The following is a 23,396-nucleotide window of genomic DNA, read 5'->3' on the forward strand; positions in this document are numbered from 1 at the left end:
GCCCGCATCAAAGGCGTCCCCCGGGCATCACTTGGGCGCCGCCTCCATTGATCACTTACACTCTTTTATGTGGCCCATTAAAATATTGTCAGTTCACATCACTTTTGTCTTTCTCTGCTGAACTCTGCTTTTGTTATATAAAAATACAGGACGCGAGTGCTCAAGAACATTAAGTCAAACATTTTCTTTTCATCTTTGCTGTCGCACGCAACAAACAGGTGATTTTGACTCATTTTCACTTTTTTTGCTTTGACGAAAGCTTTACTGCAGGGGTCGAACTCAAGATCAAGTTATATTGATCAATGTTTATCGATGATCGTCAATCATTCTCCAATTGTAATCACAATATGGCCGGCGACAAAAACTATTTTTGACAACCCGCCGCTTAATGCTTAATTCATTTCATAATACAAAATCATAGTAAAAAACAAATCTTTTAAATGCTCACTGAGCTGACTTCCCCCAAAAAGTTAAAAAAAAAAATTCCTCCAGATGTTTCTCTCTCATTAAGAGAGTAATAAAAACTTAGTTTATTCCTGAAAGATATTTCCGAATAAATAGTCCAATTAATCCGATATCAGAAATTTGCTTTGCCAAACATCACAAAAAAAAAAAAAAAGACTCCCACAGCGGCCCTGTCAACAAAACTATGACTTTGGAGGTGGCGTAAAAAAAAACAAACAGACATTTCGTCCCCGTCCGAGTTTTGTTGTCTGGTTGTGTGCAAGCCCCCCCAGCCCCCTCCGTGCACCCGTGTAGCACAATGGCCCCTGAGATGTGAAAGCGGTCTCAGGCGGGGCAGAGCGGGAACGGCGTGGGACAAACAGGCGGCACTCTTTCTTTTCCTCCTTTCCCTCCCTTCGTTTGCTTTGATGTGTGATGATTCTTCTGTTCATCCCTCAAGTGGGAATCGGTGCCGGATGATTTTTTCTAATGGTGTTACAGAAAAACCTGTTGGGTCTGTTGTATTCTTAAGATAGGAGCCAGTTTTTTTGTAGCAAACAAAAATTATAGAAGGGCCCAGTCGTCTGTAAAATGTTGGCCACCCCACTGAAAGATTTCTCACTACGGCCCTGGCTGGGACAGAGACTCAACCGTTCTTGATACGGCTCGATTTCACGAGATTCTCCGTGCACATCCGGCACATATAAATAGCTGAGGTAAAGGTGAAAAATGTTACAAACAGGAATCAGTGCGATGCGGCAAATTTCTTGCGTCACAAATGATATACGCGTTTGCAGGTGACGCCGCACGTTAGGCAGGCTAGCAGCGCATCACCATCCGGCTTGATCCAACCCGACGCCGCCTGGCCGAGAAACTTTTATCAGAAGAAACAACACAATGCTGCATATTGAGGAGGACCTTGACAACAATCGTGTTGTCTTCAGTTATGAAACCATTTTCAGCCATTGTCTCGGGGGGGGGGGGGACAATTGAAATCTAGGTCAGTGGGCTACGCAAGGGAGAAGAAGTGCTTCGCGCAGACGGACACTTGAAGCCCCCGACAATTGTCAAAGCAACTCATCTGCTATTGGGTCATCAACTGTCTTGAAATGTGCACTAGTTAATGATGCTACCAAAACCAAGTCATCATGGAAACACTAGCGTTGCTAACCTTTGGTCAGGTGTAAAATGTCATCCTACCCGATGTGTGTCTTAGTTATGTAGGATTATATTCTTATTATCTGAACAGCAAAATAAAATTCCAGATTATAAGTGATGTCATTCTAAATTTAATCTGGCTCCCCTGCTCAGAATTAGTTTGATCTTTTGGTTGAATATTTGTTGGTGGTTTTATGATCATGAACCGAATTTGCAAAGTGTATATTTTGGGACCCTCGAGGCTCCAATGCAGGTCAGCCAGTAAGAGAAGGCTGACATCTAGTGTCACAATGTTGGAATGTGCTGTTGTCCTCACACACCGGCAACGAGCATATTTTTCCTTGTCTATCCTACCAAATTGGAGTCATAGTCTTTCAAAGTAGGGTCATTTGGATTGACTTTTATCTAGTCACACACCTGCAAGCTCTCTGCCACACAATGAAGCTATTCAGTAAACTAACACGTTTTTTTTTTTCACATTTGGACCTTCCACTAGTTGGGTTATTCATATGACCCAAGAAGTCTGGTTAAATTGAGTTGAGCCAATAATTCAGTCATCCAAAATGTTTTTTTTTTTTAAACCCAACAGTTTTTTTAGTGCACTCTACACACTGTTCTTTAAATCCAAGTTGAATTGAGTTACCCCAACAGCAGGTAATCCCACCAAAAAATTAGAGGCAAAAATTGCACTTGAATAACAAATTGACAGTTATTAAAATATGTTTTCTCAACTCCACGCAATGCCGAGAGACAAAAATAAGGATAAAGCATCAGTAGTGTAATTTAGTGCTTGTTATGCAGCTTCTTTGCTCACCTCCAGTCGCCTGCAGCGTCTGACTGATTCCTACTCCACCTCTCACTCACTCCCCCTCCCTCTCTCTAGGTCCAGGCCATTAGTCGTGAATTATGGTGCTGCCACCATCACAGCCAATTGTCTGGATGAGAAGCAGGCTGTGCCTCACTTTGCCTCGTCGTGTGTTCGCCTCCGGCCAAGTGGCGGGTCTCGCCGTGGAGAGGCTGCCGATCATCTCTGCGGTGTTGATCTGAGCAGGTAAGGGATGAAAAATGTCATGTTATTATGAATTTTGGGGTCACATATTGGGGGGAGAAAAGGCGTCAAACTTTCATGTGTTAGGAATCGATTTCAAAGTTCGCTGTGGTAAAAGGTGACAAAGCTGGAAGCAGATGTGCGTCGGGATGCAGTGGCCGGACATCGTCATACTCAACATTGAATAGCACAGTCAGCATTATTTATTGATTTGACTTACATACTTTATTGATTGTAGTTTTGGATTGTGTGGAACTTTACATCCTGTTTTTAGTATGTTTGTGGACTACTTTTTGACAATCTAAGTGGGGTCAGATGCCATCTATGTATTTTTTTTTTCCAGAGTCATTCATAACTATGAAAAATAGTTTAATGTATGTATAAGTATGTCATTGTATTTTAACATAGTAGTTTCAGCCTGAAATATTTATATACCACTATATTGTTTCATTTTTGTCAAGAAAAATATATAGGAAAAAAAATATATATAAAATTTATAAATCTATTTATCTATAAATAATAGCTGTTCAAAGTGAAAAAAATGATATCTCAGCACACGTTTTGTGCTCAATGAAATGGAAAAAAAAAAACCCAAAGTGAGTGATTTGATGAGCTTGCCAATTAGGTGTGTTTCATTTGGCCTTACTTGAGCAAAGCAGGCATTTGTTTGCTTGTTACGAGGTGAGAGAACAGTAGCCAGATGGAGGCTGTTGATCTTCTTTGAAAGCTAGACGTGAAAAAAGCCATTACTTGAACCACAGCAAACACACACACACACACACTCACACACACACATGAACCCGTGTCATCGAAACACACTGATATGCTATACTAAAAGTCAGCCAGAATTATTACATGCACTTTCAGTTGGTATGTTAACACGTTTCCGTCGTCATCTTGACGTGAAGGACGAGTGCGTCCGCGGCTGTGGACGTGCATACAGGTTGCACGTCGTTATACGTGAGACATTAGCGAGTGTTGACCTCCAGTGTTAATGATTGACAAAACCTCTCACACAAAACTACTGGTTGCTAAGCAGCTAAGGAAAATTAGTTACATGTCCTTTGTACATATAAAAAAAAAACGTTTTACATACATATTGACGTTGAGTATCAAAATGATGATGTCTTGTTTGGTTTATCTTCTGTAAAGTGTGGTTCATTCATAATGCACACTGAAAAAGAGGCACATGATGTTTGCAAAATTCAGAGCTGTTGTTACCCTGACCTGAGAAGATGGTGGGATTGAGGAACCGTTCCACGTGGGATCCCTTGCTGCTTAAGTCGTCTTGCATTAAATCCTGTGCCGTCGGCTGCTCCTTGGGCATCACTTCGCACCTCACCTACACCAATGCAGACAAAGAGCCCGTTGAAGGTGAGCTACGGGAGCAAAGGTCTTCAAATATTTTGGGAATCCCACATGAGAAGCAAAAAGTGAAGTGGATTGATAAAAATAAGATAGAAATGGACTTGACTTGACCTATGTCTTGTTATATGCTACGCAGGTGTGTTTGTATACCCTCTGAAAGAAAAGGAAGTTGTGGTTGGCTTCGAGGCGGCCATTGCAGGACGTCTCATGGGCGTCCAGATTCAGAACCGAGGCAAGCTAAAGGACTGCTGCATGGACTGCGGCCTTGGATCTGCTGCAGAGGGTCGTGAATGGAACTGCTGCGGGAGCTCCGGCTTGGACATGCAATGCACCAACGGTGAGCATATTGAATTCTATTTTGTTTTGTTACAGTGTGAAATTCTGTTTTGGTCTTTCAGGTCATCTCATCCTGGATGAAGACCTAGAAAGAAATACCTTCATCGTAGGAACAGGTGTCATTGGACCAATGGATATAGTGTCCATCATCATGAAGACCTCACTGGAATTGCCTACATTAGAAAATGGAGCAATCCACATTGTCTACCCGACTTTACTGACACCCATCGTCACACACATGACGGCAAGCAAGAGTGAAAATGCTGGCAAATCAGAAGAAACCGGGTAATCAAACTCTTCGCATCTTTGCCGATTGGCGCATTTATTGTGGCGCCCCCTGGAGGCCACTGCGCCCTTACAGTTGTGCCAATTGGACCGTCACTGGATAAATTGTGCAAGTGTAGCACTAGCTAGCTAATAGCTATGTAACTTCTCAAATCATCCAATCTCCATCTTCAGACCAACCAGCTGTTTTAGTGGCACGTCAGGAAAACAGGACCGGGTTCTCGATTCTGAGCAGCAGTACTGCGCGCATGCCATCTTCAACAGTCCATCTGCCACTTTGGCTCCTTATGAACTCAACTTCCAACTGCTAGTTCGAGGGGCTTGTCTGCTAGCCGGTATGTGCTTATATTTTGCTTATATGAAGTAGTTTGAGATACAAGTGACTCAACACACTTGAATGACAACTTGTGCGCTTGATGTGCACGAGGATGTACTTTAGCCTTTCAGTCCACAAGGTTCATGCTAATTAGCATTTATGTTGTGGTGCTTTGACCCTTTAAGCAAAGGATTGACAACAAATTGTCACACAGTCATATATTCTTTATCCTCTGCAATCTTTGCTTTTTCTTTCATCCTAAACCTAGGACTGGAGAGTCCCACCCATGCCCTGAGAGCAGATGCTGACCCCAGCGCCCAAAGTGCCTCCTCCACCTACATCACCTTAGCCCAGGAACATCCCTATGACAGACACATAGAGATCATCCTGCACCTTAGCGGTGAGGAAAAAGAACTTTTTTTTCTCCTCTGTTGTCTTTTGTGACTACCGAAATTCATTTTGTCACAGAACCCCACAGCCCGCTGGTCATAATCGAGAACGGAAGGCTCTCCTTTAGCCAGTATGAACAGCACATCTTCTCTCGACGTGACTTCATTCGCTACGCCCGTAAAGATCCTGAACCCGAGAGGAAGGTGAGCGCATCCCGCATGACCTTTCCTCTATTTTGGCAAAGTGCTTTTGAATGAATTCATGCTTGTGCAGGTGGAGTTTGTGCGGAAGCGGTACCACAAGGATATCCTAAACAACCCGGTGCTGATGCTCAATTTCTGTCCCGATTTCTTGGGGGAGCCTCTGGAGGTGAACAAAGCCACCAGAGAAATATTATTTCTTGTCGACTGGAGCGGCGGCACGAGCGGGACCAACATCCGTTGCGTCAAAGTGAGCATCGGCCTGTTCATTCAAATGCGTCATAATTCTTCATTACCTCGAGCGATCACAGTGTAATCGTTCTAGAAATATTATTGATTGATTTAATGTGGTTTAACAGGAAGCCCTGGTGGTCGCGTTGAAGAGTCTTCCTTCGGGCACCCTGCTTAACGTTGTCGGCTTCAGCGCCCCCATGAAACCGCTGTTCACTGCCAGCAAACTCTGCACAGATGTCAGTTTGAATTTTTTCAAAAGCCTGGGGGGGCTCGAGGGCGGGAGGGGGGCAGGGGGGGGGTAGTGTTTCCTGAAGACAGATGTTTTCCAATCAGGCAGGACGCCCCGTTTGACTGTCCGCTTCTTTAATCAGGCAATAGGTCAAATCTTTGGGTTGCCTTAGTAGCAGAGTATCAGGTTGAATGGAGATGAGGACAAACAGTATTTTCACGGTCACCTGAGCATATGGTGACCTTTCATGCTCGCCACTAAGGTGTCCTTTCAAAACTTTCTCATCAAGCTGGATGCATGTTTGCCTTTCCTTTATTACTCAAGGTCTGATTCAATTACTTTTTTTTTTTTTTTTTACCCTCACGATGGAATCGGGAGAGTCAATTCAGGTTTGCCGAAAGTTTTGCTTTTGGTCGCTGTTTCAGGTTACGCTGATGCAGGCCTACGAGTATGTTCAAAGGATGAGAGTGAACACGCGAGGTGTCAACCTACTGGGGGTGCTGTCTTGGGTGTACCAGCAGCCAATGCAGCGCACGTACCCTCGCCAGATCTTCATCATTACGGACGGATCCAAAAGCAACGTGGCCAAAGTTTTGGAGTTGGTTCGGAGGAATACATGCGCTGGAAGGTATTCATTGCTGTCAAAGAAAAAAAATCCACAATAGCACTTTAGAAGTAACATAAAAGAAAACAATTGTGGAATCCATGGAAACAGAGTGGAAAATGCATGTGTGGGATGAAATGAATACACCACATGTGGGAGGGACGGGATGGAGTAGTTTTTAGCCCCGCCCATTAATTCCGTTAAGTGCTGTGCAATAAAAATCACAGCCCCTCCACATCTCTCTCAGCGATGTACAATAATAACATTTATCCCTCATTAGTATTCTGCTCTAATACTGACTTTCCTCACAGAATCTGGATAGCCTCTTTGAAATCGATATACTTGACATAATTACACGTTGCGTTCCTTTTTAATACATGCAATTAATTATTGTGAGGAAGATAGAGTATGATGGGTTTTTTTTTTGTTTTTTTTTAAAATGGTAGCTCTGTGGCTGTATCAGTTAGAAGGGGCCATTTTTATAGTCTGTGTACACATACCAAAATGAAGTCTTCCACATCGTCCCTGCAGATGCTTTGGATTGGGCCTTGGTTCCCAAGCATGCAGGCGACTCCTGCAGGGCGTCGCCAAGCTGACAGGAGGCACTACAGAGTTTTTGGAAGATGAGGAAAGACTTCAGCCCAAGGTCTGCAACACTGCCACCTAATGGGGAAATATTCTTTTTATTTGCTGTACTGTGTTTCGTTTGACATTCATTCTCCATCAGCTCATCAAGTCACTGAAAAAAGCCCTGGAGCCTGTACTGACCGATGTCCGGATTGATTGGTACCTGCCTGAAAACATGGAGGCCCTTCTTTCGCCCAATGAAATCCCCGCGCTCTACCCAGGGAATCGCCTTATTGGATATTGCACGCTCTATGACGTGACAACTTTTAAAGCCAAAAAGACGGAGGTGTTTCTACATTGAATGCTTTATGTTATGTGTGAATGCGAAATGAAGCTCCTCAATTCACATCAAGATTGCTCCTTGGCATCAAGATTTTATCAGATGGCAGAAAAATCACTACTTTTGTCTAAATGAAGCTCCTCAATTTACCTGATTGACTCACTTCAACTTCATTTCTTTTTATGGATATTTATTTCTGAAATGCATACATCTATGTTTCAGTGCGGCTCCAAAGGTGTACATAACGCCTCTGTTTTTTGCCCATCAAATGACGACATTTCACCTCCAACTTCCGAGCTCATGCCTGCGGTGACTTGTTCAGATGGTAACGACCTCGAGGAGGCGCTGAGAGAAATTTCCAGAGAAATCTCCTCAGAGTTCCCCTGTGCCAAAGACGTGGACCCCGACCCCAGCGCAGGCCAGTCATTGTTCCTAGAGTTACAAAGGGGTGCACATTTAATTTCCTTAAAAAGGGGAGTATTGGAAATATTTCAAAATATCATGTTGTATACTTGCCTGATGTGCACTTTACAGGTGCAGAGGTAGAGTGGTCCAGCGATGTGAGGACAAGAATCCAGGAGAGTTCCTACATCCAAGAGCAGTACGTCCTCACCCGTTGCTCCCTCAGTAGCGAGCGGAGTCTACCCACAAACGTAGAGGCCTCGTCAAGTTGCGACGCTACGAGCCGGGCTTATCTACCCGACCCGATGCAGTCTGCTTCGATGCTGGACACGGGATCTTTACCTCAAGGCCTTGAAAAGATACATGGTCCAGAAGAACGCTCATCTTTGTCTCGCTGGGCTGACTCGGCGTGGCCGCAGAATCTCTTAGCTGACAATGCTGACAACTGTGGGAAAAAGGTGAATATTAAAATACTAAATCCAGATGTAGCATCTAAACTTGGATTTAAAAAAAAGTCAACATAGAAGTACTTTACATGTGTGTTGGTTAAATCTTCAGGACGAATCACATTGGAGACAAAAATCGCTGGCCCGTTCAACCATGGCAGCGAGAAGCTTCTCATCACCGCAGGGTGAGCTGGAGATGCATCGCCTCAGGAGAGCTCTGGAAAGGGTCTCCTTCAACCAAACTCTGGGAGGAAGGCTAGATGAAAGTGACGGAGAAACAAAGGCGCCAGAGACGTTATCTCACAGAAGCCTTAATGACTCCAGTCAGTAAAATCACAGAAGCAATTCAACCTGTAATTCAAGGTACCACTGTTTAATTCTCCTCCTCAACATACAGGTGGACTCCTTTTTCCCGCCTCTCCTCTGGACTGGGACAACTTCACAGATCCAGAGTACCTTTTCACCGCAGTCCCCCTGGAGGATCCTCAACCGGGTCAATGTCGCTCCGTCATTCACGGCCTTCTGGGTGGCAGACCCGTGTCTTGGGAGGTCACGGTGAACCTGGCCCACCTCTTGATCCCTGAAGAGCAGAGGGCAACAGTTGGGGAAGGGTGCACAAGTAAAGTAGGGGGAAGAGAAAGGGAATCATGGGAAGAGATCATTCACCAACTGACGGCTCGTTCGGTCATACGAGATTTCGAGAAAATGGCAGAGAGGGAGAGCCAAACGGCACACGGTTAAGTTGAAACATTTTAATACATTCGAAAAGCACAGATACAAAATATACATACTGTATACTTGCAACTATGTGTGTCTTTAGGTTCAGCTAAGCGGTATCGTGTGAAGGCTATCCAGACCAGTAAGCATTGCAACATCGTCTGCATGTACACGGCCTTCTCCATAATTGACAGCAACTCTAGGAAAGGCTTTCAGAATGACACGGAGGTCCAAAATTCAGGTGTGCAAACCATTCTCCAGGTCACAGCACTGGGTACACCTGCGCCACAAAACAAGTTCCAGAAGAATCAAAAATGCTTTCTGTGTGTTTAGAGATACTCCCGGGAAGTAGCCGCAGTTCCCACTCAGACAGTCGCAGAAGCAAAACGTATTCGGTAGGTCTGGGCAGAAGACCCATGAGCAGAGACTGTGAGGAGGGTGAGGACACATTGAACTCTACAGGTAGACGGAATTAATTGCAATGCTTTGTTTTGTTTGTCAAGACATCAACCGTGATTTTATTTCTCAGACAGGGATGACACTCCTGCCTCACCGTGTAGCCTTACATCCTGGGACTCTAGTAAGTCTGCATTGTATGTGCTAAACTGCCCCCTGGTGGTCACATGAGGGCAAAGATGCACACTAATTATTCTTTATTTTGAAATGATTGGATTTGATTGATAATAACAATAATAGAAAAACAATACAGTACTAGAGAATGACTTTTACTAACAATCTCACCTTGTTTGATTCAAACTGCTGTCCCAGACGTCCCCAGTCCTGCTGCCTCGGTAACAACAGGCCCGTCGTCCACTCGTTCTCAACGATCTATAGAGAGCAAGTCGATGGAGAGCTTCTTTGGCACCAGGTAACGCGACGTAATAGTCATGTCAACGTTTGACGTGGAAAGTGAACAGCATCCCTACGTTGAGCTCTCTCTGACCCTTAAAACTCATACCGTCTCAAGGTTTCCACTCGGCAGACTCAGATCCTCCATTTCATCAGGACGACAAGTTGCTCTCAAGTCCCACTGCCTGTCGGCAGAGACTGACAAACAACCTGAGAATGAAGCTCCAGACTATCTGCCCCTGGTGAGTCATATAACAAATCTACAGAGGAATGTCAAAAGTTTCAATTCGATGAACCAAAAAGTTCCTTGTCGTCTTACCTGGTTTGCCTTAGGTTCGCCTTCAGCTGGCTTCGGGAGCTTTTCGGCTCACTGAGATGTACGCCGACTGTGTCCAGATCCCCTTGGACCGTCTGAAGAGGGCTTCCCCCTATATCCTTCACCGCCGCAGCCTAAGCCCGCCTTTCCGTTGTGCGTCTCCTAGCGCTCCATCTTTATCCTCCGCTGCCAAAGCGCCCAGTCATCACCACGTAACCTTTTCACCCTCCTCCTGCTCCCTCACCAAAACAACCGCGCCGCCTTTCCACCACACGCCGGACGACACGCCATTGATGCTGGAAGCCAGACCTCGACGAAGACACCTGTGGGACAGAGACCCCGTCGTCTTATCCCCAGATCTGCCTAGTTCTGAGGAAGGCTCCCTGGAGCTACCGGCCAGCAACTCTCCAGGCCAGAGTCATGGACAGGCAGATAGCGGTCGTGGGTCAGAGACGGATGTATGTGAGGGATCTTTACTAGAGCCCCCTTACCTCCAGGTTAGCAGCCAATTGGCTCAAGATGACCCGGAGGGCTCGAGCTGGGCGACTGCAGTAGCTCTGGCCTGGCTGGAGCACCGCTGCGCCGGATATTTCATGGAGTGGGAGCTGGTGGCAGCAAAAGCCGACTTCTGGCTGCGTGGCCAGGAGCTGCCCGAGGGTGTGGACCTGGCCGGGTTGAGGGGGGCGGCCAGACAGCTGTTTCTGCTGCTGCGCCACTGGGATGAAAACATCAAATTCAACATGCTGTGTTATAACCCCAATAATATGTGAGGGAATCTCCTCCAAAGGTGGTTTGTCTTGTGACGTGGACTAGAATCACCTGTTTTGATGACTTGTAACTCGATTTGGGCGTTTGACTCTGGAATTAATCGAGATTGATGTTCCTTTTCAGGCCACATCATTATTGTTGCCCCCCCCCCCCCATATTAGTTAGCCCAGCATACTCACGTGTGCAAGGAATCAGAACGGTACTGCTATGTTTCCAATTGACCAAGGGAAGGAAATCTCTATATACACAAATCATCCTGCAATAGCAAATTTAATCAGAGATGGCTTAGTTTGTGTGCAAAAAAAACCAAAAAACCAATGTAAACTACTTGCATCTTCAATTAAAAAAAAATGTCAATAAATTGCTGACCAGTCTTATTTCCATAGTGCTAACAACAAATTGAATTTTCAATTATAAGACATGAAAACGTGGCACGCAAATATGTAAGTGTACAACTCAGGTTTCATTTATGCAAGAATGGATTTGGAGTAAAAAAAAAAAAATACAGAAGACCTGACCGGCGCAAATGAACAGGACAAACTACCATCTATTTTAGTCTAACAGTTCTTTATCCATCCAAAGACTGATTTTGTAGTCTTTCCTTCCACATCCAATAAAATAAATGATTTTTCCAACATAAAACATTTCTATCCAAAAAGAATTCTAAAAAAGAAATATTACATTTTTAAATTGTTTTTGTAGTTTATATTTATATTTTCATATTGTGAAGGGTAGGGGACCTTTTTTGAATGGATCATCGAAAAATATTTTTCAACAATATTCAAATCCAAAGCTGACCTTTTATTTCCCCTTCATGGTTGTAGGCTGTGGGCATGCAAAGAAACAGATAGCTCAAATGCTACATGCCAATGCTAATCCGTGACGATTGGAGTGAACATACTGAGTTGGATGGACACAGCAGACATGAGTAAGCACCTGATTGTCTTGGCGAGTGGAGATTCTGATGGCAATTTGGTTTTAATAAAGTCCTTCTCAAGATGGAAGCTGTACAGAAACATAAAAAGGTAAGGGATACATTCTCACGGCGTTTCAGCCAGGTCCATGTCGCAGGGCAGACTAACTTTCCGTAAACTATACAAGACATTCAAGCTTTCGTCTTACAGCTTCACAAACACTCCCAGAGATGGCTTAGAATCCAGTGCACTGTTTCTGCATTTTTTTATTATTTTTTTATATATATATATATATAGATATATGTATATATTTTTTTACATCTTTGTGATTAAGACAACATCGAAACAGTGTTTGTCTTGCTTTTTCCCTCCTAACGGCTGAGGAGTAATAAAGCATTGGAAACTGTAGTCTAATCATCAGCAATGTTCTGAGTGTGTGTGTGTGTGTGTGTGTGTGTGTGTGTGTGTGTGTGTGTGTGTGTGTGTGTGTGTGTGTGTGTAATCTCTGGAGGCTACAAGCTGCTTCTTCTGCCAACACACATACAAAATGTACATAGAGTCAATGCATGTGGTGATTGAGTGGTAAAGCTTTTGCAATGAAATCAACCCAAAAAAAGCAGGCACTGAGCACCGGGTGCAAGAAGGGGGAAAAAAATCAAAATAAAAAAAGGGCATCTGGTGCATCCGCTGTAGTCAGCAAGGTCCAAGTGCTTGGCCATAAGTCTTTGGAGCTACATGACGCAACCTGACAGTCAAAACAGATTCAACTCACGTTTTGGAAAAGCCACCTTGTGTTTTTAGGAGATGATCTCCAGGATGTAGAAAACCAGCTCCATGACAACAGGGCCTTCGCTGAGCAGGCAGGCTCCGCCGTGGATGACGGGAATTAGCGCGCTATCGAGGTCGCTCAGGTACGCAGGAGGAAGAGGCTGCCCGTTGCTCCCTGCCAGGTAACCCACCTGGGAAATGCATCGGGTTACAATGGCTTTTAAAACATACATTTCTGCTTTTTTTGAAATCACAAGCAATCACTCTGAGTCGTGTATGTGCACCACCAGAATGAGAGGGATGGATGGATGGATGGATGGATGGATGGATGGATGGATGGATGGATGGATGGATGGATGGATGGTACTACCTGGTCTGAGTCGAGCGTGACGCGCAGGCCCAGCTTGGCCATGCCGTCCTCCTTGAGCAGCTTGAGGTGCGGGCACAGCGCCATACAGAAGGCCCGTGCCACGTTTTCTGTCAGGCGGCTGTGGTCGGCCGGGTCGCTCAGGCCGTTGGGCTGATCGTCGCTCTGGAGAAAAAAGACCTAACGTAGACGAGTGAGGTTTTATGTTTTTATCAGACAAAGAAAAAATAAAGATACTTATTTTCATAGAATGCCTTCTGTCATCCATCCAAGAGTCTTTTCTTGTACCTCAGTCCAGCGGATCACTTTGCCGTTGGCCTTGAACTCTGAGCCGTGGAAAATCTTCACGCTGGCTATGGACTCCATGGACTTGCCGTCGATAGGACTGATGACACTGAAATGTAGTCGTGTAGTTGATTTGGGGTTATTAGGTCATTCTATAAAGTACACCAATGAACTGACAACTAATTGGTTTTTAAAAGAAAAAAAACAAACAATGATCAAAATTAGCCCTGTTTTCTAGCATGTTAAGAAACAAACCAATAGTTTGCTTATCCGTGGGAGAAAAATAAAAATCAGACGGTTGTCTTTGAAAAGACCCTAGGTGGTCTCACCCCTTGTTGAAATCATGGTCGTCATCTGTCCACTGGACCTGCACTAACTCCTGGTTGTCCTCTTGCTCTGCTTTACCGCATGTGATGGTGAAGTCCTTCATATCCTTCAGTGCTTGCCGTAGAGCGTCCATTGTCTCTGCCGTGATCTGGATCAATACACCATCTGAGAAAGGAGACAAAATACACAGTGAAGGAATGATCACTCTTGTCTTTGGGTAGAGGAAATAAATTTGCAATCCAACTTCTGTCATGTAAGAAAGTTATCATGCTCTATCCACTGTAAAGTTAAGTCTCGTGTCTCATTTGTCACGATGCAGCCCCGCAAACAACCACGATAATTTACCTTCTACAATGCTAGTTTTAGCCAAGAAGCCCGACGAAGCCTTCAGGGCTCCGCTGAACACGAAGAAACATGCGCCCGTCACTGAAAAGCAAGCATACGTGATAAGTGAGCGTATGCGTAAAAAGGTCGGGATGAAGGCGGTCGGTGTTTGTGTTTCGGGGACCTTTGCGCGGCTGATGATGGATGCTGATGGCCTGCGTCTGGTAGTTGCCGTCGTCGTTCTGCACGCACACCAAGTGCGAGTCGGCACGCTCGTTGAAGCACGCGCCCATTGCCAGCACGTGTTCGTTGGACTTGTTCATGGCTTTCATCAGCTGCAAAGACACATACACACACACTCCGATGAATAACTACAGTAAAACCATCAAAAGGCGTCGAGGAGACAGATCACAGCAGAACGCTCGCTCGTTTTTAAATCCCGTCAGATTAGCTGAATTCTTGCGAGGTAGACTAAAATGTGTAAATGTGGAGGCTTTATGGGGTCGTGTGATTCAAAGCTGCCAGCAATGGAAAATCTGCAGAATGCAAACTGAACAATTCATACCATGCTATAAAGAATATCAAATAAAAAAAAAAATAGGGCTATCAATTATTTCTTCTTCTTCTTCAAAAAAAAAACTAAAATATTTTATGAATAAAGCAAGCATGGCAGAAGTGTTCATATGTTAACATGACTTTTTTGGCTCTTTATTGCATTGAGTCAGGCTGACCTCGTTGTAGCGGTTGCTGGGGATCTTGATGCTCGTCTTCTTCACCGCCATGTCCACCACCAAGCCTTTGACCATGGGCAGCGAGTACTGGTAGTTGCGAAAGTCCTGTGGGACACATTGGCACGACGTGAGGACATAAATTGTATCGCGACAGTCTGGCGCGGCGGCGGCAATTTGTGAACGTGAGGTCTTACAGCCAGCAGATTCATGATGGTGTGACCGGTCTCGCCAAAGAGCGGCTTCCGGAAGCGCACGCTGAACAGCGGGCACGGGTAAACTGCAACAAATTCAACCGTTGTCGTACACGGACCTACTAAAGTTGTCATTCATAATGCGTCAAATGGCCCTCACATCGGTACTCGGCGCCCAGCCGCAGCATGAGGCGGATGGGGAAGACCTTGGCCCAGGGGGTTTCCCATTTCTGGATGAGTATGCCGAAGAGGAAAGGCGGGTTGGGCAGCAGCAGGTCCTGCAGGGACTGGAAGGTGGGGTTTACGTAGAGGAAGCCGCCGTGCTCCCTGCTGCCCAGGAAGCTCTGCGTGAAGAAGGAGTGGCTCAGGTGGCCCAGCACGTTGCCTGGAGGAGGAATTTTGGATTATAGATAACCAAGGAAGAAAACACAGAGTCTCTTCCTCTGACTGTTTTTAGCCTTCTCAGTGCTGATGTCTTACCGCTGAGGGCCTCCTGGTAGAGTTGCACAAAGTGTTTGAAGATGTCCTTTGGGATGGTCTTCTCGTCAGGTAGACACTGGAGCAGAACCACAACCTCGGCCTGGCCTACGGCATGCATACCCTTTGTTGTCATGTACCAGCACTTCCTGTTGACATCTGAGCAAAGAGGAAGAAGGATCTCAGTGGCTTGTTTACATCGGGATGTACAGCGTTACCTGTTTTGCTTGAAAAAGAAATCAGTAATTCCAAAGAAATGATCTGTTTTCAAAAATGGCAGTGACTAAATTGTCCTCCACTTCTAGAATGACTTATGATGCAAAGTGCCGACTCACAGTTGACGAGCTTGACCATGGCGAGCAGGTTAGCATTGAGAACAAAGACCAGCGGGTCAGGGCCTCCCTCCTCCAGCTGCTGCATGAGGACCATCGCCGACGGACGCTCCTCCACTGCATAGTCTGCGCGGGGGGTGAGAGTGTAACGTCATGTCAAAAAAAAAAAGAAAAAGGTGGCCAGGACTTTGTATAAAGTGCGAGAATTCAGGTGGGCAAAAGTATTGGGACATACTCCACTCATTAGAGAGGTGGGATAGATCTGATGTGACAATTTTGACAGCCATAATGTGACCTGTACCCCATTTTGATTCAGCACAGTGGTAAAAATGGCAGCTTTCACAAACAGTCTAAAAAGAACTCTGTCCAAATACTTTTGTCCATCCAGTGAGGAACACAAGCGTGTTGACTACATGGTAACATAAAAGCACATAGAGGACACATGCATTATTGAGGAGGCAGCAGGTGGCGGGCGGTGGGACGGTGAGGATGAGGGCAAGCACCTGTGATGTGGCCTCCCGTACCTCCTTTGACTCCGGTGGAGATGAGGATGGGAGGGAGCCCGTCCTCTGGGATCAAGCTGAGGGCACTGCCCACTGGACTGCCCAGCGGACCCGTAGGAGCGGGCACCGCCTTGATGAGAGAAAAAGAAAGGGGGGCGTGAACACACTGTGAAGAATAATCTTTGAAATAGCCGTAGGAGGTTTTTACTTGACACCAGTGATAGGTACAACTTTTTCTTTTTTTACCTCGACACCATCCGATCCCGAAGTTTTGTTTGCATTCGTCGAGAGCACGGGAGCTTTCGGGGACTCTGCCTCGTCGCCGTTTGGTAGGACGCCGTCCGCGAACCACACCCTTCTCTGCTCTCGTGTAACAGATCCTGAACAAGACAGTACTGTGTGTACAACGATCATTTTTTGCGTCGGCGCCCACATTTGGCAGAGAGCATTTCTGAAGGCCTTACCCTCGTTGCCAGGCGGCTTGAGGACACCCACCGGCACCATGACGGTAGGCGGTGGCGAGCCGAGCACGCCTGAGGCTTGGGCCTGTTGCAGCGGGGGGATGGTGGAGCAGTATTCGGCCGGGTTGTTGGGGTTGGGACTCTGATTGTTGCCGATGGTGAGCTGAGAATCCGACAGCGTCGGAGCTAAGGGTACAGCAATGGTGAGTTATTAGTACAGCGGACAACAATGGACCTCATTCACCATTCAGAGTCACACATGTCATTAAATCTCGCTTTTAAGAGGATTAACGCATTCAAACAGGCTTTCCGACATAGAAGGGTAGGGGTCGGGTTCAGCTCGTATTACTAGGAGTAAGAGTAGCTTTTGACACCAGGAACATAAGGTGAGCAGTGATTATGATCGAACTTGAAACGGAACGCACTGTGACACGTACAATGTGGAATACAACAATGCAATCAAAGAGAAACGGCATATTTACAAATGCTAATAAATGCCATGATAAAATATCATAAAATAAATGCTATTGCTGTTATTATGAGTTGGCCTCACATGTCGGTAAATTAAGCCCGTTGGGAACGGCTTGAAAGGATGTTCCGCGCTCACCGCTGGTTAGGCCCGAATGACAGGTGACGCAGACGCGAGCCTCCTTCCCGTCCATGTATCCCAATTTGCATCTCAGGCCGCAGCAGGTGGCACAGAACACCTGGCGTGGCAGAGAAAGTGCAAGTTGTAGTTTCGAGAGGTTCGCAAGGTCACGGATGAGGCAAGTGGATGTGCCAGCCTATTGTGAGAGTGTTTGTTTACTGCTGTGGGAATTTATTTATTTTTTTTGCCAAAGTGCGGCGTCAGCGACCACATGTCCGTGCCAACAGTGCTGTGCAGACGGCTCAACGGACTTTGCCGTGTTCTGACCCCCCTCCTGCCTCCCTTCTTACCTTGCCACAGGCCCTACAGTGGTGCCTCCTCTTGGTGAAAGTGAACTTGGCGTCGCACCTCATGCAGGCGGGGGCCTGGGCGTCGGGCACCCACACGGGAGCCACCTCACCCAGCGAACTCGGGGACTTGGAGTTTTGCTGTCCTGCTTGAAGGTCGTTGTCCGGACTCTCCGAGCACAACGCGAGAGGGGAATTCGAGAGGACCTCGACGCCGTTCACCGCCAAAGTCGCCTCGGTCCCGCCGAGCGTCGTTTCGGGTGGCGTCGCCCTGCGGCTGTCCACGTTCTTGTTCTTGCTACTGAGCTGATTCTGCACCTGACCCGCTAGAGGCTGCGGGATTTGGAGTTTGAGGTTGACGGGCTGCTTGGGTCGCGCCCCGCCGTACGGGACGCTGACCGGCTGCAGACGGCTCTTGTTCAGTTTCGTTCGAATGCCGCCTGACGCCGCCACGTCGGCGCTCTCCTGCTTGCTCTCCTCCATCTCTTTTTCCTCTGTCACAGAGTCTTCCTTGGAGGGCACGGGCGAGGGAGAGAACCTCTCCTCCGCTTCATCGTCCAGTACGTTTAGGCGGCTCCCGTCCTCGGGTTGCAAGCCGTTGGGAAGGAGCTGCTCAGACTCAAGTCGAGACACGGAGCAACAACCCGCCGCACCATTCAGAAGACTTTCTACCAGCTCGCCACTGTGTCTTTCTTGCTCAAAGTCCGGCGAACAGCCTTCTCCGTTCAATGTCGTGGGCTCCACGTGCGGATGAACTTTCTCGGTGGGAGCCCCTTCTTGCTCTAGTGCCACCTCGAAAGTGAAGCGGGACGCGGCGGAGGCGTCCCCTCGCTCCTCCTCGCAGGCCGTGACGGGCGGCGGCGACCGGCTGTCCGTCCCCACCAATTTGCCGATGTTGGGCTGCGGCAGGGGCGGGCTGTGGACATCGGCCGGCTCGCCGCCCGTTGGTCTTTTGGGATCCGGGAGGGTCTTCAGCGGCTGCGGACTCTCCAAGGGGCTGAAGTCAACGTGGGCCAGGGCGGGGTTTAGCGAGAGCAGGTGGGCAGGTGGGGCCAGAATCTGAGTCCATTTGGCGTCCGTGAGAAGAGGAGAGTCGGTCTCATCTGGCACAAGAGGAAAATGACATGTTTGGGAACCGGTTTATGATATTTAGTACATTTTCATACGATACACACAATTTTTAATACCATATATTTTCAATAGTAGAACAGCAACAGCAATCAAATGTTTTTCAGTCTTTTGCATGGCTTACTTTTGTTTATCCTTCACCGTTATTGAAGTTTACATTTCAAAACAAGTTTAAAAAGTCACAAAAGAAGCTCGTGTTACCTCATTTCTTTTACACCATCCTTCAATGCAGACATTAGCTAGTTAACACTGTCACTAACCAAAACAGCAGCAGTTATCAAGGTATGTATAGGGATCGCGCTGACGCTCGAAATGCTTCCTAAATTCATTTGGTGTTTATTTGAGGCAACGCTCGGTCATGTCAGCGTAACTGCTGCTCTCCTCCCCAGACTGGAATGTGAGCTTGACTGCTTTTGTTGTTGCTGCGGCAACACACACACACAGAAGCACAGACGTATTCCAAATATTGTGAACGTGTGAATCAGCAGCTTCCCTGTCACAATTGCTGGAATTAACCAGAATTAAACATGGATGTCACTGCTTGATGCAAAACTGTGTCTAAGCTCTAGGGAATTTCTTAATTAGTTCTTTGGCCTGATTGCCCGACCTCCATCTTGTCATCCGAGAAGGCAGTAATAAAGTTGTTAGAAGAGATGGCCATTAGATGGCATAAAAAAAAATGAATTTAAGAAATTGTTCAAAAAATGATGTGTCAATACACTGAGCATGAACGCTTTCGACTCCTGTTTCAAGAGCCGATTAATTCATCGACTGTACTCACCTTCGTTCTGCTCAAACTCGTCTAACACCTTGTCCAGGTTGAAGGCCTCTGCTTGAAAATAATTCTCCATGGATCAGGAAGCTCCTCCTCCTCTGCAGCCAGCCTGAACCTTCGGGTAAAGAGCAATGGGCATCCGTGACAAATCTGCCACCGTCCTTCACATGACTGATTAGGATTTTGTGTGTGTATGCAAGTGCGTTGACTGACCTGCAAGGAGGTTCTCCTCAGCAGTCGCGGGCCGTTTGTGATCCAAGCATGCTTCCCTTCTCAGTGAACACTTGAGCCGCTATGGCAGGCGTCCACGCCTTGTTTGGAGGGGGCAGAAATAAAATCTTATATATTGTTCACACAAATTATTTATAATGTATAATATTGTACTCTGTGTCACATGTTTTTTTTGCAATATCTTTTTTTCTAAAGATTTTGGGATTTCTCATCAAATATCTCATGTGTGTGTGTGTTTTCTGCAATTGTATTTTTTTAGAGCTATTTTTTTGTAGTAAACATTACTTTGAATCTTGTTTGATTGTGAAAGTATAGCTAATATTTGATTTCTGACCTGTGCTATTCCTTAATAAAAAAAAATTTTTTAAATCAACACTGTTACAAAACTGCTAACAGTGATCATCTATACATTTTACAAGCTTTGGTCCTGATGCTGAAAGGTCAAGCTTCCAAGAACAGTTCATTTCATCCAAGAGTGGCGAACTCGTGTGTGTGCTGCTCGGTCGATCGCACATGCGACATGAGCTTGAGCGGGATTAGCTGGCAAAATGAGCAGAGTTGGCTCATTTTTCCGCTCAGTTAAAGATGCCATGTAGCGTGTACGCTTGTTATCACGCACACTGCTGCACAAACATGCACGCTCGACTGACTGTCAATCAGCACACACAAGGGTATGAGTGAGGGCACAGAGGATGAGTGCGATTATAATTCTGGAAAAGGAAATGAAAATGTGCGCACACAGACACACACACACACACACACACACACACTCGGACACAAATGGCACACACTCGAACGCAAATATATACATAGGCTACAAAAAAGACTGCGCACACACACACACACACACACACACACACACACACACACACACACACACACACACACACACAAATTAAGATTTAATTTACCCTGAGAGGTGCTGGATAATGCCTGTTTTTATTTTTAGACGTTAAAGCACATATGACATAAAAGTGCATGTTGTCGACATTTATCTGGAGTAGCAGCAACCCCTCGAAAATGACAAGACAGAGTACACGACTTCACTCTCAGCTAGTTTGCTGTCAAAAAAAGACAAAAGTAACAAGCATACATCCACGGTATGTTACGACATAATTTCTCCAGACAGCATTACTACTTTGCTGGCTACAAAACTGAAAAGAGATTCTTTCACACAGAGATCCAGCAAAATTGCTTCACCGGAGCCATAAATGAAGACTTTCACAGAAGGTGAAAGTTGGAATATTGTTACAACTATGTCTGCAAACAATGATGTGTGATATATAAACTAGTTGTCGGATGAAAGACATTGGGGGCAAGTGAAGCAAGTGTAAGGTGTTAAATTTCACACCTTTGTGTCTACAGTGCAGAATTCACTCACAGACAAATTTCTTGCTGAAGCCTCAAAAAAGGCACCTGTCCCATCATCTAAATTATTCAAAAAATGAGTGCACTTTTTTGCAAAGAGCAGGTGCTTGCTTGAGCTAGTGGCTATGTGTGGCCTATGGTTAATTTTCTTAAAACTCATTTTACACATAATGATGGGAGTGAAGGGAATCACATGGTAAATTTGAGGATTTGCTATATGCTGACATGTGGACTCCAAAATAGCTTCTTCCTGCTTTTTTTCTGGGCGGGTCCGCTCTATTTTTGATTTCTGCTGAATTATTTACAAGCACAGCGCTGCATGTTGTCGAGTCGTGACCACAAAACTTCCTTCTGATGACTTTTGAGAAACACTTCCGGTTTTTGTTTTATATCCTCCAGGAATTCGGACCGCTGTTCACCCCCCGCCACGACCAATGGAGCCTCGCACATCCTGGCAAAACTACAGCGAGCGCTTCCTGTCTCGAAGAATGTGATGACATCACTTTCTAACCAAGTCACCGCCGCCCGACTGAGTGACACACTATGACGTCATTGTTTCCACCTAATAATTCTGCAAGACACTTGAATGCAAAATGAAATGTCATCTGATGATTCCATGAATCGATTCTAAAAACATTTTGTAGCGACAGAGAGCCCTACTTCATATACTACCGCTGGAGTTGGAATGTTGCATTGTGACTTCGATGTCACAATGAAACAGAAAGGAAAACAGTCCAGTTAAATGCCAGGTGGTGCGCAAGGAGCTTCAGTTTCTTCAAATGTCTCTTTGCTGAGTTCTGTGAGAAAGGCAGAGGAGGATACATGCTGGATATTCTTTTATTACTCTGATTCTGCAAATTCTTGGGAATCTCCTTGCGAAAGAGGCTCCCGATACAGCTTCCGAAGTTGTAAAATTGTCAGGTCGACTTCTATGTCAATGACCAAATGGAAAAAGGTAGGAAGTGCCAACTTTTTAAGGCTGTGTGAAAGGGGCTTAAAGGTAATAACAGTCTTCTTCTTAACTTGGATTACCCCATAAAAAGCCCCAGGGGGTTAAATGCAGGTGATACTACTAATAGACTGGTACTAGAAGAGTGTGGTTTTGAAACTACATCCGACATGTTGAAACCAGTTTTGGAGATTTTCTTTTTTTAATCTTAACTCGTTGAATTAATTAGCTTAAAGGTGCTAACTGCGTTTGGAAGTCCGTCCAATACTTAACTTGTCCAGTGCTTCTGTTTGTTTTGTTCTGAAACATGACTAGAGAGTATCGCCTCACGGAGTTAGTAGGCAGGCTGCGTCAAAAAAAAAAAAAGAAAGAAAATTAAACGCTATTTTTAGCCTCCGAGACTCCAACGTTCAGCGGAGCTGAGAGCGCCGAGTGACCGCGTCGACCCGCCGCTCGGACTGACGGCCACCGAGTCGGTGCACGTCACCCAGAACAAACCAAAGAAATTGCTCCTACAATGTAATTTAAAATCACCATAACTAATGTTATCCCAGATTTTAAATGTGTATATTCGGTGAATATTTTGCCGAGGCTTGGTCGTATGTTGCGTAAATGCTAATAAGCTAGCTAAAACACCGCGACACCGCCGCGACCTGCTCGGACTCCCGCGCCCGTCGGCACCGCTGCAATGGCGGGGCAAGGTCGGAGCAATGTAGTGTAAAAAAAAAGAAACACACACAGACACATTCCTCGGGAACAAATGGAGGGAACTCACTCACCACTGCCACCACGGGAATCCTCATCGCAACGGAGGAGGAGGAAGAGAAGGAGGAGGCGATCCCTCGTCGTTGTCCGTCATAACTAATCGGCCTTCCCGGGCTACTTTTGCTCCGATAGTGTCCTCCTCCTCCTGGCGTCAGACTGCAGCGGCTACCGGGGGAGGGGTGGAGCAGGGGTGGTAGAGGGGGGATGAGGCAAGGCTAGTGTGTCCACTGGGAACCCAGCTGGGCCGAGCCTCAACATGCCACAGTCGGCAGTTCCACCATATACGATTTCTTTAAATGTGACGTCTCTAGATCCAAATAAAACAGCTACAATGGGGAAGCAATGATATATTTTCTTAAAGTGATACGTCATCTCACGATTTTTCAACAGACGAGTTTTTAGGATGGTCTTGAGTTGCGAGCTAAAATTGACTTCCCAAAGATGGACGTGGCGGCGGATTTTACAACACAAGCAAGTGCTTATTTTTCAACCGTTTATTGCAATTCCCGGTGGAAGTTTTTTGCTAAACAAATATGATCAAATTTTG

At 45.9% G+C, this 23,396-nt stretch overlaps 2 protein-coding genes across 7 annotated transcripts; one reads left to right on the plus strand and one right to left on the minus strand.

The window, feature by feature from the left end:
• Window positions 1-3,885: 3,885 nt before the first annotated feature.
• Window positions 3,886-11,465, plus strand: vwa5b2 (von Willebrand factor A domain containing 5B2). The gene is made up of 21 exons (XM_085930939.1): window positions 3,886-4,024; window positions 4,155-4,355; window positions 4,417-4,639; window positions 4,814-4,974; window positions 5,224-5,355; window positions 5,424-5,548; window positions 5,619-5,795; window positions 5,905-6,015; window positions 6,434-6,636; window positions 7,144-7,258; window positions 7,340-7,525; window positions 7,742-7,937; window positions 8,054-8,379; window positions 8,480-8,690; window positions 8,765-9,103; window positions 9,188-9,325; window positions 9,418-9,546; window positions 9,614-9,664; window positions 9,853-9,952; window positions 10,052-10,175; window positions 10,267-11,465. Exons 1-21 carry the CDS (start codon window positions 3,886-3,888, stop codon window positions 11,017-11,019), a joined length of 4,140 nt encoding a protein of 1,379 aa, XP_085787065.1. The 3' UTR covers window positions 11,020-11,465.
• On the minus strand, window positions 10,848-23,295 carry zfyve9a (zinc finger, FYVE domain containing 9a). 6 transcript variants are annotated; one of them, XM_085930931.1, is made up of 22 exons: window positions 22,864-23,295; window positions 19,750-19,847; window positions 19,543-19,651; window positions 17,637-18,736; window positions 17,251-17,404; window positions 16,701-16,883; window positions 16,483-16,616; window positions 16,237-16,366; window positions 15,737-15,859; window positions 15,405-15,560; window positions 15,085-15,309; window positions 14,928-15,010; window positions 14,734-14,838; window positions 14,187-14,337; window positions 14,024-14,104; window positions 13,681-13,843; window positions 13,355-13,460; window positions 13,070-13,246; window positions 12,704-12,890; window positions 11,197-12,022; window positions 11,069-11,107; window positions 10,848-10,964 (listed from the first exon to the last, which is right to left on the minus strand). In XM_085930931.1, the coding sequence occupies exons 3-19, from the start codon at window positions 19,610-19,612 to the stop codon at window positions 12,729-12,731; spliced, it is 3,303 nt and encodes a 1,100-aa protein (XP_085787057.1). In that variant the 5' UTR covers window positions 19,613-19,651; window positions 19,750-19,847; window positions 22,864-23,295; the 3' UTR covers window positions 10,848-10,964; window positions 11,069-11,107; window positions 11,197-12,022; window positions 12,704-12,728. The 6 variants fall into 6 exon arrangements, with proteins under 6 accessions (XP_085787057.1, XP_085787056.1, XP_085787053.1 ...); XM_085930930.1 differs by having other exon boundaries at window positions 11,197-12,459; XM_085930927.1 differs by having other exon boundaries at window positions 11,197-12,890; window positions 22,864-23,294.
• Window positions 23,296-23,396: the final 101 nt, after the last annotated feature.

This window comes from Syngnathus leptorhynchus, chromosome 14 (genome assembly GCF_054491065.1).
Source record: "Syngnathus leptorhynchus isolate UIUO chromosome 14, UIUO_Slep, whole genome shotgun sequence".
NCBI lineage: Eukaryota > Metazoa > Chordata > Actinopteri > Syngnathiformes > Syngnathidae > Syngnathus > Syngnathus leptorhynchus.